This window comes from Centroberyx gerrardi, chromosome 8 (genome assembly GCF_048128805.1).
Source record: "Centroberyx gerrardi isolate f3 chromosome 8, fCenGer3.hap1.cur.20231027, whole genome shotgun sequence".
NCBI classification, from domain to species: Eukaryota; Metazoa; Chordata; class Actinopteri; order Beryciformes; family Berycidae; genus Centroberyx; species Centroberyx gerrardi.
In genome coordinates, this window is record NC_136004.1 from 5,362,014 (window position 1) to 5,374,912 (window position 12,899).

The 12,899-nt window shown below is 39.5% G+C and overlaps 1 protein-coding gene across 1 annotated transcript in view; it reads right to left on the reverse strand.

Annotated features, from left to right (window-relative positions):
* Nucleotides 1-818: 818 nt before the first annotated feature.
* Nucleotides 819-12,899, reverse strand: part of LOC139913031 (dual specificity testis-specific protein kinase 1) — a 28,488-nt gene continuing 16,407 nt past the window's right edge. Inside the window, exons 5-8 of the mRNA XM_078285226.1 lie at nt 12,669-12,717; nt 11,516-11,665; nt 4,671-4,757; nt 819-2,985 (exon numbers count right to left, since the gene is read on the reverse strand). Coding sequence (XP_078141352.1) covers nt 2,881-2,985; nt 4,671-4,757; nt 11,516-11,665; nt 12,669-12,717 — 391 coding nt within the window. The 3' untranslated portion in view covers nt 819-2,880. The remainder of the gene's footprint in view (nt 2,986-4,670; nt 4,758-11,515; nt 11,666-12,668; nt 12,718-12,899) is intronic.

Sequence of the window (12,899 nt, forward strand, 5' to 3'; positions counted from 1 at the left end):
CTTAAACTGAGTCTCTTTCTCCCTCCCTCCCTCTCTCTCTCTCTCCCTCCCTCTCTCTCTCTCTCTCTCTCTCTCTCTCTCTCTCTCTTTCTCACACACACACACACACACACAAACACATCCATGAGGGGATTCAGCTGTTTTCTCAGTCGGAGATTTGCATCCAAAAACAACCAAACAACAAAAAAGATTTTTTTTAAAGCGATAGCCTAAACTATAGCCTAACTAAAATATGCTATTTCTCATTAAAATGGCTATTTCCTGGGGTGTGAAAAACATCACTAAACTAAGACACTAAGCATAGAAATTATTTCTACACTGAGAGAAGCCTGTCTGATGCTATTTTTTTTGTGGGACGGTATTAAAAAATGACTTTCATAGGTAAGGAGGGCGATCCTACCAAAATGCGACCTCATTTCCAGATACTAGCTGTCAAATGAAGTTTGTCAGTCAACTCAGGACGACGTGTTTCCTTGTTTATAATTAAAACAATAAGAAAAATTTGATTACAACAAAAATAGCACTTTGTGAGAATAAGTAGCTTTGTGGTTTATCTCTACGGAGTCACCTGTAAAATAAATTTTCCATACTTTGAAAAGCACTTTAATCTTGAAATCATCCATTTCTACATGTAAATGTATTGAGATGCATCAAGTGGTGAAAATGACACAACGTTCTAAGAAAGTGAGAAGAAATTCACAGCATATTTTTAAAAAACTGGCAGGATAAAACAAGCAGAGAAGGAAAAGTGAGATGCATGTTGAAGCAAGTTTATAGGACCTTATCACTTTGGAATAATATGGTTCCATCAGAAACTCTATTTTTAAAAATGTTTATTTAAGAAGATTAAAGAAAATGCATTTTATAAAGGTTCCATTAGTTTTCCACTACAGGATGTGAAAATCTAAAGCAGCCATATCTGAAAACGACTCTGAATGCAGACGGGGATTTAATACAGTCATTCTACTGAATGGAGAAAACTGCTTGTTGTTATTTGTGCAATTTGTTGCTTTTCTACCTTTCTTCTCCTTGGTGAGTTTTTGATGTCATTTGAATTCTGTTGCCCAATTCACCTGTATCTCTGTTTGTCATCTGAAAGCCTCTTGGAGTTTCTGTGTTTCTATTTGTATTTAATTTTTCTCTCCACTTTTTCAGTGTATTATCATATATGTGCATGTGCAAGCAAACTGAACTCATCCCAAAGTATCTGCGATTCATTTGTGTCAGCACTTCTCTCAGTTGTAGGATAGTTTTATCTGAACTGTCCAATATACTGTATAAGAAACCACATCCTTGAACATTTACAAGTCTGAAAACTGAGTGTAACTCTTGTATGATGTTACAGATGGTGATAACAGGCCATAATGTGCAACAAGGGATGGTCACTGACATCTGTCCATCAAACAGGCTAAATAAGAAATACCTGAAGAGAAACCAAACGTGGCATTCTCGACAGTTCTTCTTGTAGCTGCCTGGAAAATCATTGCGAGAAAACACACACAGACAAAAGCATAGAAAAGAAGAATAGTAAATACTGGTAAACTGGCAAGAATACGGACCATTTCAATCCCGGACGTGTGGTAGCAATAAAAAAATAAAAGTGGAGAGCAAAAGGATGAAAAGCTTCAATATTTACACGCACACATTTAACTCAGTGTAACTCTATACACTCATATTAGATAAATAATGAAATAATACGACTACTGCTAAAAGTGTGCATATCGCTGGTGTGATGTGAGAACCTCATAACTCCATTTTTGGTGATTTTCATGTTTTTATGTCAGTTGAAGGATTACATTGTCCCTTTGAGCTTCAAAACCCATTGGATTACTCAAAAATGGGGTGGTCAAGCTAACGCTAAAGACCTAAAAAAAAAAAAAGGCGTTTTCTTAGAATCCTGAAAAGTTCATATGTTGGAGATATGAGGTTTTCACGTGCCAGTCAGGAAAAACATACCTTTATGGAAATAATAAATAGCTTAAACTGATACCAACATGAATTATGACCAGGAATTGTGAGCCTGAACGTAGAGCAAATTTGGGTTTTGAAGTTTGCGAAGTTTCGAGGTTTCTGTCTCCGTCGACAGTGTCAGAAGTTAGCTTCTTAAAAGTGTCCCTATTTAAACAAGCTTCTCCTGGATTCTCAAAGATCTCTTCAGCTCCTGTGTTAGTCCTGGGTTTGTTGCTAGTATCGGTGGTTGCGGTGCTTTCTGAAGCGCTGCTGTTGTATGAAGCGATGTCTGGGGAGCTTTTTGTCAAAGTCCCAGTAAAAAGCTGTGAATAACCGCAGACCTGTTCCGCCTCAAACGACGGATAGAAGCAATTTCCAGCCGGAGAAGCGCTGAATGAGAGTTCGGGGCCTGCGGGGGCCGACCCTGAATCAAAAGGGACACGAAAGCAGATGGAGGAGGCGAGGAAAGAGATCCACAGATTTGATCATCTGTGTCGTCGGTTACAAAAACAAACCATGCGCAAACGAGCAGAACCAACAGGGGAGGGAAGAGAGGATGAGACGCTTTAGTCAAATAAGACATGCAGCGAAAAAGACAAAACAAAACATAAATCCACCCCTATGAGTCAAACTACCAAAATTATTCATCTGTACACAAATGCGCGTGAAAGCAAAGTGTCTATGAGAATTCAGGAGAGTTTCCGCTGCTCTCCCAAAAGACATCCAGTATATCTCATCCGTTCATCAATGCACCAATTCAGTACAGACAAGTTCAACCAAATTCATCCGTTGTGCAGTGGAGGAGAGTGATGCCACAGATGGCTGAAATATTCAGGTTTTTTGCTCAGGTACAGTCCAGCGTCCTGTCTCGGCAGCCAATGACAAATCCCAAATCCTCCCGTCCCGTTGCAGGATAGGCGGGGCTGCTGCTCAGCTAGTAGTCAGATCCGACTTTGGCGGCAGTTCCAGGGTCTCGGCAATCTCCCCTAACTCGTCCAGCAACTCTGTGAACGCTGGTCGTCTGAAGGACTCCACCTTAAATTAGAAGAGAGTGGATTTCAGTTGAGGCCTTAAAGGACTGCACCGACTTTATGGGAGTTTGGCCCATTGGTCACCTTACCCAGTATTGGCACCAAAATCAATCTGTGTCTCTGGTAGATAGCTCTGTCCGATACGCATGCTAACGCTTTAGCATACGGTATGTTAAGTAATTGTAGGCGACTAGCATTATCCAAAGTATGAAGACTAGTAATCCAAAATTGGTATTGTTTTTTATTCTATGGCCTGCAGATTCATAACTTCTACAAACAAAATCCTAATCTTCATCATTAGTAAAGTTCATTATGAATCAACAGCACAAAAAAATTAGCTGCCTGGCTAAGTTTGCTCACTTGCTGTGTAAACAAGCAAGTTATGCTCAAAGTCTCATGGGAAGAGAGACCTTCTGCCATTGAAAGTGCATTCATTTTTTCAAATTGTATGTCCATTTTATGTACGTCATTAAAATTAACTAACAATCCAGCTTTAGAGCTGCTGCAAGTTCTAATTTTTTCACTTTTATGATAATGCTAGTGGCATGTTATTACTACTGTATGCTAAAGTGTTAGCATGCGCACCAGACAGAGCTATCTACCGGAGACACCAAGATGATTTTTCCTCACATATTGGGTAAGGTGACCAATGAGCCAAACTTCCAAAAAGTCTAAGTAGTCCTTCAACTGTACCCAGTTTAAATGTAAAGTACAACATTGCTTTAGTAAGAAAGAGGTGGGAAAACAAAGCTGCTGAACCTGTGAGATTGCACGGTATTGAACGGATTGAAAATGCGTCACTTTGCATTCATCTGTGTCTCTATCAAAGCCTTAGACGTGAATAGGTCACTCAGTGTTGTCAGCTGTTTTTGTACTGTTCTGTATCACTGTACACACACTGTACTAACCATAAATGATCTTATTCAGAGAACACTAATATCTTACTTCTCTCTGTTGACAGCAGAGGAATCAATATACTACTTATATCCATATCCATATCCATATCCACATCCATATTGTGATTTAGTGCAGTGATTCTCAAACTCTTTCATATCAAGGACTCCTAATTTAGTACACGTTAGAGCCATGGACCCCCATTTGATGAGATTTTGTCTCTCAGACCCAAATCTGAGAATATTTTTATTGTTAGATATGATTTTGCCCAGAATTCCATGACTATCTGTATTGTAGGTAGAGAGATAACAGAGAAACTATGATCAGAACAGTCATTCTTCTACATTCTCTAATTGTGTTAACTTCTTGTAAATGAAATAATGGTGAAGTTTAGCCAGTCATCAATTTGCTGGGGACCCACCTGGAACCCCCTCAAGGACCCCAGGTGGTCCCTGGACCACACGTTGAGAACCATTGATTTAGTGAACAACAGGCTGTACAAACTTACAACTGTTTACCTTTGTCATTATGGCATTTTAGGTAGTCATCTTAAGTCATAACCACTAGATATACTATAGCTAGTTTTCTTTTCCACCTTTAGATTCTCCATTAAAAAGCACCTTGTTTACATCCCTGCTTACACAAATCGGACTCGCACACACAGCGTAACAGACTCTTTTTCCTTCTTTGGCATTGCTTTGTTTGCCTGACAGGCCCTGACAAGGCCAGAGCAATGCCATGACCTTGTATTTCTGTCACTATGTTTACATGTCGGCCTGCAGTCCATCTACCTACCAGGCAGCAGCTGGCCGCTAGCTCCAAGACACGCTGAGGACAGCCGGTCACCAGCTCCCTGAACGCACTCACGTCCAGCCCATAGTCCTGCAACACACCAGCATGAGCACACATGTATTATTACATACACACTAAATAACAGTACATGTTTCATTAGACACTTTTAAAAAGGAAATGTCCATTTGCAACACATCCATGTGCCGTATTTGGGACAACACACATTTGTGTTAATTTCACAGCACAGAATAAGTTGATAACAACACATATTAACACAACATATGTTGCTATTTGCATGTTGTTTTCAAGAGTGACAATTATTTGTGTTGTCTCAAATGAGACACATGAACTATGTTTCGACTGATATATGTTGTTAAAGGCCATTACTGCCGACAGCCAACATTTTATGCAGATATTTAATCTATCAATATTTAATCTAGAAATTTGACTATTTTCAGGCCCAAACAAATACAGAATATTACAAGTATTCAGGGTTTCCCCCAGAATTGTATTCTTGTCAGGGTGGAATAGCATCTGAAACAGCATTTAGACCATCATGGGACACTAAAACTCTCAACTGAAAGCCAGGATAATAATAACCACCTCCCTGGCCAGGCCGAAGTCCGCCACCAGGGCCTCCCGACCCCGAGACGTCACCCGGATCAGACAGTTCTGGAGACAAACAGCCACAGCAATAGGGTTGGATAAGTGACGCAGTAAAATACAGGAAATGAATGAATATTAGAATGGAGGGATGAGGATAGATAGATAGTTGTGTGGGTTTGTGTTCCAGTCTGCTGCTATTTTGAAAGGTCTCTCCCATTGCAACACCAGAATTAGTAATGTAGTTGATTGGTGATTCTAGTTTTTGCTAGTTTTAGTTGTCTTCTAATTGCAGTTTTCTTCGACATTATATACTGTGTCACTGATATGTAGTCCTTGAATGCACCACCTCCAATAGATAAACACATTTTAATACGGCTAATGGAATTGCAATGTGACATGTTGCCAGCGGAGGGCAGTGTAGGATTGGAGGTGGGACTGTATAAGAGGGGAAAGGCAGGAAAACAGTGCATCACCAACTGTTTCTTTTTTCTATCTATCTATCTATCTATCTATCTATCTATCTATCTATCTATCTATCTATCTATCTATCCATCTATTATCTATCTATCTGTTGTCTATCTGTTTGTCTTTCTATCTATTATCTATTATTTATCAGTTGATTTATTTTGTATTTGGCATTTTTTCTATTTAATATATATATATATATATATATATAATTTTCCATTTATTCATGTATGTATTTACTTAGTCTTACTTATTTTTATTTTATTTCTTTTTCTATTTATTGTTTTATTTTTTCTTTATCTTAATAGATAGGTTTGTGTAATCACATCCGCTCCCATTTAGTAAGCACTTGTGGACGTCCAGCCGCCAAACAACCAGCCTCTCTTTAGTCTCTCAATGGGCTCAACAGGATCAGTCATCGGCACCTTCCAAACAAACTAAATAATTCAGCCTTGACCCACTCTGGTGATGGACATCTATGCACAACAACAAAACCTCTTAGGAGCCGGGGTGGACGAAGGTTTAGGCCAATAGTGAACTGATATTTTTTTCATACCCAAGAAAGTCAAGTATTCAGTGTTTCCCATCTAGATTTGTATTCTTGTCAGGGTGGAAAAGCCTCTGAAACAGCATTTAGACCATCATGGGACACTAAAACTCTCCACTGAAAGCCAGACAATTGAAATTCTTCATCATATCAGAGATCGACCACACTGACGGATACCTGATATTTAATAAAAGGCCATTGCCAGCCCTGTATATTGGTGAAACACTGTTACCGAAGGCGGATTGTGGCACATTCAGTGTTTGTACGGTTTAGTGTAACAGGCTGAGAGCTGGAGGTGTGATGAGAGGAAGACAGTGGGAGAGCTGCTCAGAGCCGCTTTCTTTCTGTTTCATAACCATAGTGGGTGGCCCAATGTGTGTGTATGTGTGTGTGTGCGTGTGTGTGTGCGATGCATATGTGTGTTGCTGTCTGCATGTGTATAAATCTGCATGTGTGTGTCATACATATGTGTTTCTGATTGCAAATTGCAAATCTATGTGAGCCCGTGTGTGTATGTAATGCATGTGTGTTGTTGTTTGCATGCGTATATGTGTGTGTGTGTGTGTGTGTGTGTGTGTGTGTGTGTGTGTGGGTGACTAATTCGTATGTTAATTGCTGTTTGCATGCGTATAAATCCCAGTGACTCTCTATGCATGTTTGTCTGTATGCCTGTGGGTTTCTGTTTCTGTTTGTGAGGGTCTGTGTGTGTGTGTGTGTGTGTGTGTGTGTGTGTGTGTGTGTGTGTGTGTGTGTGTGTGTGTGACATCTCAGCATCTGGCTTTCATTGCACAAGAAGCCTTTTCCATTCAGTAGCCCTGTCATTACGCAGCTCTCCTGGGACAACTCCAGTCCCAGACCTCACCGCTAAATTTAGCCCCGGCCCCTCACCTCCCTGCCAAGGAAAGCAACAGTTTTTGGGAACAAAAATGGAAAGCGTTTGTAGATACAAGAGGGGGAAAAAAAGAAGAAAAAAAAGGGCCTCAACTGTTCCAAGAGCTTTGACTTTGATTCAAGTTACTACTCATCAAGCTTATGTAAGTCATCATTATAGGGTTGTTAAAGGGGGAAAAAGCACAAAGGAATGCTTTTCTGAAGTGCATTTGGTTTGTGTTGGTAGTTGTTTGCCTTGCGATGATCAGCGACTGGAGGTCACACAGTTTACCTACCGTTTTATTTCACACTGCATCACTGGATGCCATTCATGCCATAGACTAACAGGCTCATAAGAAATATGAGGGGCCTTATTCTGACACTTAATACATGAGGAATTGGATCTTGTGTTTATCCTTCGGCCTTGTTACTCAAAAACAGTCATATTTTACTCATTACTAATTTCAAAAGTAATGCAATTACTTTGCGTATTACTCCCTCAGAGCAATAATTTGTTACACTACTTGTTGTATTACATTTCTGTTACTCATGCTCTCTCAGCTCCCTCTCCTGTGAATGATCAGGCAACCCAACGGTGTTGATGTCCAATGTTTTTGTCAGCCTTTGGCTTGACAAATTCTGTTTTAATTTATTACCACCCACACACCTAAAGCTCACATGATAAAGAATATAGTGCTGAAGCACTGGCATCTTCTTACTACAGCCCTTAACCAGCTATTTAAAGATGTCCCCATGTTTGTCTATAGGCCTAAACAGACTCTCCTTGCTCTCTCATAGGAGATGAAACTACCCATGGAGACACTGCACCCAGTGCAACAACACACAATATGACTTTAGACATCCTAGGTCAGGAAAAAGGCTGTATCACATTTGACACTAAAAATGTAATTTACATACTAAGATATCTGTGTGATACAATATACACTATGTAGGTAAAACCACACATAGCCTCAAGCAAAGAATCAGTGAACATAAGAGTTCCATCAGGTGCAATGACACTAACTGTACTAACATATGCTTGATGACAGATTTTACCCAATGTTTGTACATGTAACTGTCCCTATGTGTTAATATATAAACATGTATGTACTGCTTCCTGTATGTCTTTTGTGCACAATATGCTTTTTGTCTATGTATATACAAATATCCTTAAAAAATTACAAACAGAGACCACTTCCTGAAGTACAAAACTGTTGCCACAGGTGTGACACATAATTGATTACTGAGACTGAGGCAGTTCTTATACAGGCCCATACATTTCCTAATGAAGGTAATGTTGGACTGAAAATATGACAATTTAATCAGCTTCAATAAAGTGTGCAGAAGCTGTTTCCACTCTTAACCTTTGGCTTGATAAAATCAAACTAGTGGGAGTACTTCTACCATTTCTCATGGAAGCTTGCTCAGTGTGAGAAGACGACAGCTAATAAGGAAAATGAATCAGAATATGGGGGTAGTTTTTGGATAATTCAACTTTAATACTTAGAGAGGGTGATAACGAAAAAGGTTTTTTTTTTTTTTTTCTCTCTCTAACTCTAAGTGTTATTACTGACATTGAAAATGTAATACGTCACACTACCAGTAAATGATATTACGCATTATTGCCCAACACTGTTTGGAGCAAACAGCCACTGTGAGCAAAGCATTTGTTTGTCTGTATGAAGATAGATGGCTGCCGGGCTGTGCCAAGTGCCAAGCCTAATGACATCAGTAAGGGATCATGGAAAGAATAACAATGTTAGACTGCAGCAAAAAGCCAATTATATTGTACTGTATTTGGCTTTATTCACACAGCAGCCATAGTTGATTTAGGTCATACTCGGGGCGGGAAACTCTACCCAAAGGACAGAAAGGTTGTTGGAAACAGAGGCAAACTCAACCAGTCTCTGCACAAAAAATTGAAAATGTACACCAAAATGATCCTTCTTTGTGGAGAAATGAGCAGAACTGGAGGAGAATCAAAGTCTACAGCAACTGGATTGAAGGAACATCCATGACGTCGATCCATAATGTTAGCTAACGTTGTTAGCAGTCAGCTACTTAAAGTATAACTTTATATTTATCTCCAAATTAACTAGGTCTAACTCTTATTGTCAGCATTTAGTATTGATAACAGCCCAGCATTATGCTTCATATCCTTAGTGGCTTCTCTGACAGTCAGTTTAAGTCAGTTTGTTGCTAGCTAATGCTAACGTTAGCCACTGATACTGTTAAAACTAGTCAGCTACAACTTACACTCAGTTAAACCTACTTGAAAAATATAACATAACCTGAAGTAAGTGACTACTAACATTAGCTAACGGTATGAATTCAGTCCAGTCACTGTGGCCAGAGTATGACGTAAATCAAATATGGCCACCGTGTGAATAAAGTGAATTGAGACAGAGCCAAGTGAGTTGTGCCCCAGGGTGACGTACATGGATGCAGGGGAAGAGGCCCCTAGTTTCTCACACAAAAGCCAGTGTGCATGTGTGTGTGTGTTAACAGGTTGTGTGTGCAGCAACAGCACTCAGTGTGTCAGTCTATTAACATGACAATGAGCCGACTGTCATGTTGCCCCGTCCCTCTGCATTACCCACTATCACTTCTGTGAAGCCTGGCAACCACAAGAGACTGACCGTACCTACAGCACACACACACAAGTATGTGTGGCCAGGACAGCCATAGGCTGATACTGCATTGTTCACAATTTGCCATAAATGAGAAAACAGTAAGTAACAGTAATTTTTCAGTAAGAGTGCATGGTTTAGTTAATATGTAACCAGATATGTAACCAGACCTGAGTCGATCTGAGTTTGCAAATAATTCATAGTTTGATTTTAACTGCATGGAGTACCAGATGGGTGGGGTTTAGCACACCAAGACTCAAATTGCATCATGTAAGTTGTCCTAATTTGCCTTTCAAAACTTTTTACTTTGACTGTCTAAACTTTCTGGTGCTCATTTTGTTGTGCTATGGGGAAAACTTAAGCCATCTGGTACCTAAATAGGCTAAAACAAACCACAAAATGGGTCCTGGCAGCGAGTCAAACCTTTGCTTTGCTAACTTGTGTGATTTTGCCCAATAAATTATCTTCTCTCTTCATGATGAAAAAAGATATGACGTCATGTGCAATAGGGTGGGTGTTTGAGGAGGGCACCACTATCTAATTAGCAGCTATTAGCACCATGCTTGAAAAGCAGAAACAAAAATGTTGAACTTGGTGTTTGCGTGTATGATTTCTTGGGTCAGGGGGCCCCCGGATGTTGATTCAGAGGTCGGTCAGTCACAGTTCTTTGTGTCACGGCTGAGTGAGCAGCCGTGACAAAAAAACTCAGCTGAAAGCTGGCGTTCACAACAAGGTTAATGTAGCGTTATCAAGGATTGTACTTCTCTCGCTAGCTCTTCTAGTCAGCATTAGTGTATTAGCAATCCATAGCAGACAACGGAGAAGTTCCTATGGTCCTTGCTGCAAAACCTCTCGCCTCAGCGACTTGCCATAAGTCAGTTGGAAGCTAGGTACACATCAAAATGGCTGCTGCTCCGACCGTCCAGGAACGCTGACTTGAATGGGAATGACAGTTCTATGACTGTTCTGTGCCAGACACACTCCCTCTGCTCTCCACCTGAAACACCTTTCCACTTCACCTCACTGGACCCTGGAGCACCGACACCCTCCATTACCCATCACTTCACCCCCTCACTAGCTCCACGGTCTAATAAACTCTCCTCGGGGGCTTGTTTGCGCCGTATTTGCTGGTTTGTCTGGTTGCAAGTGGTGATTCCCCAACACCACGGGGAATTATTTGACGTAGCATTGCTCTACTGTTCATCTGTACATAAATAAAGGGGAGTGTTGTCCTATTCAATGGTTGATTGAACCCTCCAAATCCTTAACAGTCTCAGAGTTCCCCTCGCTGAGAAGTGAGTTCTTGGGATGGATCAGTACCAGTTTTTCACTGTCAGGACCATTCCCCACTGTCCGATCCAGTAGCAAATTCTGAGTACTGGAGAATACAGACTTAGACCATTAGTTTGTAGTCAGTGGAGAAAAATGATTGAGATATAATCCTTTTTGCTCTATTAGAAAGATCTAAGATCCTTCTGTGTGGAAAAAAGGCAGAAAATCAAGTCGCTTTGCTTTCGTTTCTGATGTTACACTTAGTTCTTGGCATTTTAGTATTGGGGAAGTTCTCTGACACTATTTTACCCTTGTATTACCCCGATATCCATCTTACATTGTAGTCGTTCAGCTATGCCACACCATCAACAACGGTGCATCCCTAGTGAAGTCTCTGTGGTGGTTTGAGGGATAGCAGTTGAGAGACGATACAGTGGGTTGGGGTTTGAGGTGTTTACCTTGGAGTTGAGGTCTCTGTGGTAGATGTTCTTGTAGTGCAGGTAGATCATTCCTCTGGTTATGTCACAGGCCAGGTCCACCTTCTCTCTCCAGGAGAGGGGAACGTCCTTCCTGGCCAGAAGCTCCTCCAGACAGCCACCACTCACATACTGAAACATCCAACACACACCAGGTTATACACTGTAGCAAACTTCCCCCAACTATGAAAAAATAAAACTATGAAAGAATAAGTACAATCAAAAATAAAATTACAATAATAAAAATAAATTATAAATTATATATAATAATGATAATAATAATAGTAATAGTATATTTGTTATATAGTTATTTACTACAAATACATAAACTGAAGTATATATAATATAAAAACAATAATAGTAATAGATTATTTTTAGTTTATATAGCACTTCTGTTATAAAGCACTTCTCAAAAAACAGACTAGTATAGAATTAGAATTAGAATTAGCATAGTAATAGAATTTTAGAGCTTTACAGCAAGGCATAAAATCAACAAAAGTAAAATATATAAGGAGGAGATAGGAAACATTCAAAAGAAAATAGGTTAGAAGAAAAAAATGAAACACATCAAATAAAATAAGATTAAAAAAAAAAAAGAAAGAAACCAAACAAGATTAAAAGTGAGAAAAATTCAGAACAATTACATAAAAGCAAGTCTACAAAAATATGTTTTAAGAAGTGATTTAAAAGTAGTAATGGTTTATATAGGTTTCATACAGATCTGGGTCAAATAGGATTTGCAAATAATTGTAAGTTTTTTTAAACTGCTTGGAGTATGTCCATATAGATTTGGATAATACAATGAATGCCAGAAAGTGACAGTATAATTTCCTGCGATTGCCAACTTGTCTGGCAGCACCTGAACTATTCTGAAGTGGTAAACCCCACCCATGGTGATAGGTTAAATAGGTTAAAAGCAACACTGACAAATCCTATAAACACTGCAAATACTATTGGACCCAGGTCTGGTAACATATTGAACACCTCCCTTGCCTGAGTGAAATGCTCTGACTCAACTAACCACCTCATCAGACATTATCAGTTCATATCAGCGTAATGATTTCCACACTCAGAACAAAGCCTGCTTACGAACATACACAGGAGTGACGTGAAAAAAAAAAAAAGTAGGACTCACCTCTAAGATGGGGTAGAGTTTGTCTTCCTTCACACAGATTCCCAGATATCTAGAGCCATAGGAAATATATTTTTTAATATTTTTTTTTTCTCAAGTTGCGGAACACAAGCATCCCCAGATATGTATAGCCATAAGAAATATATTTTTGTACCAATTGTTTTGAATTTTTGTATTTTCACCTTTTCATACATAACTAAGTTAGGTAGCACAGCATTTCCAGATATCTAGAGC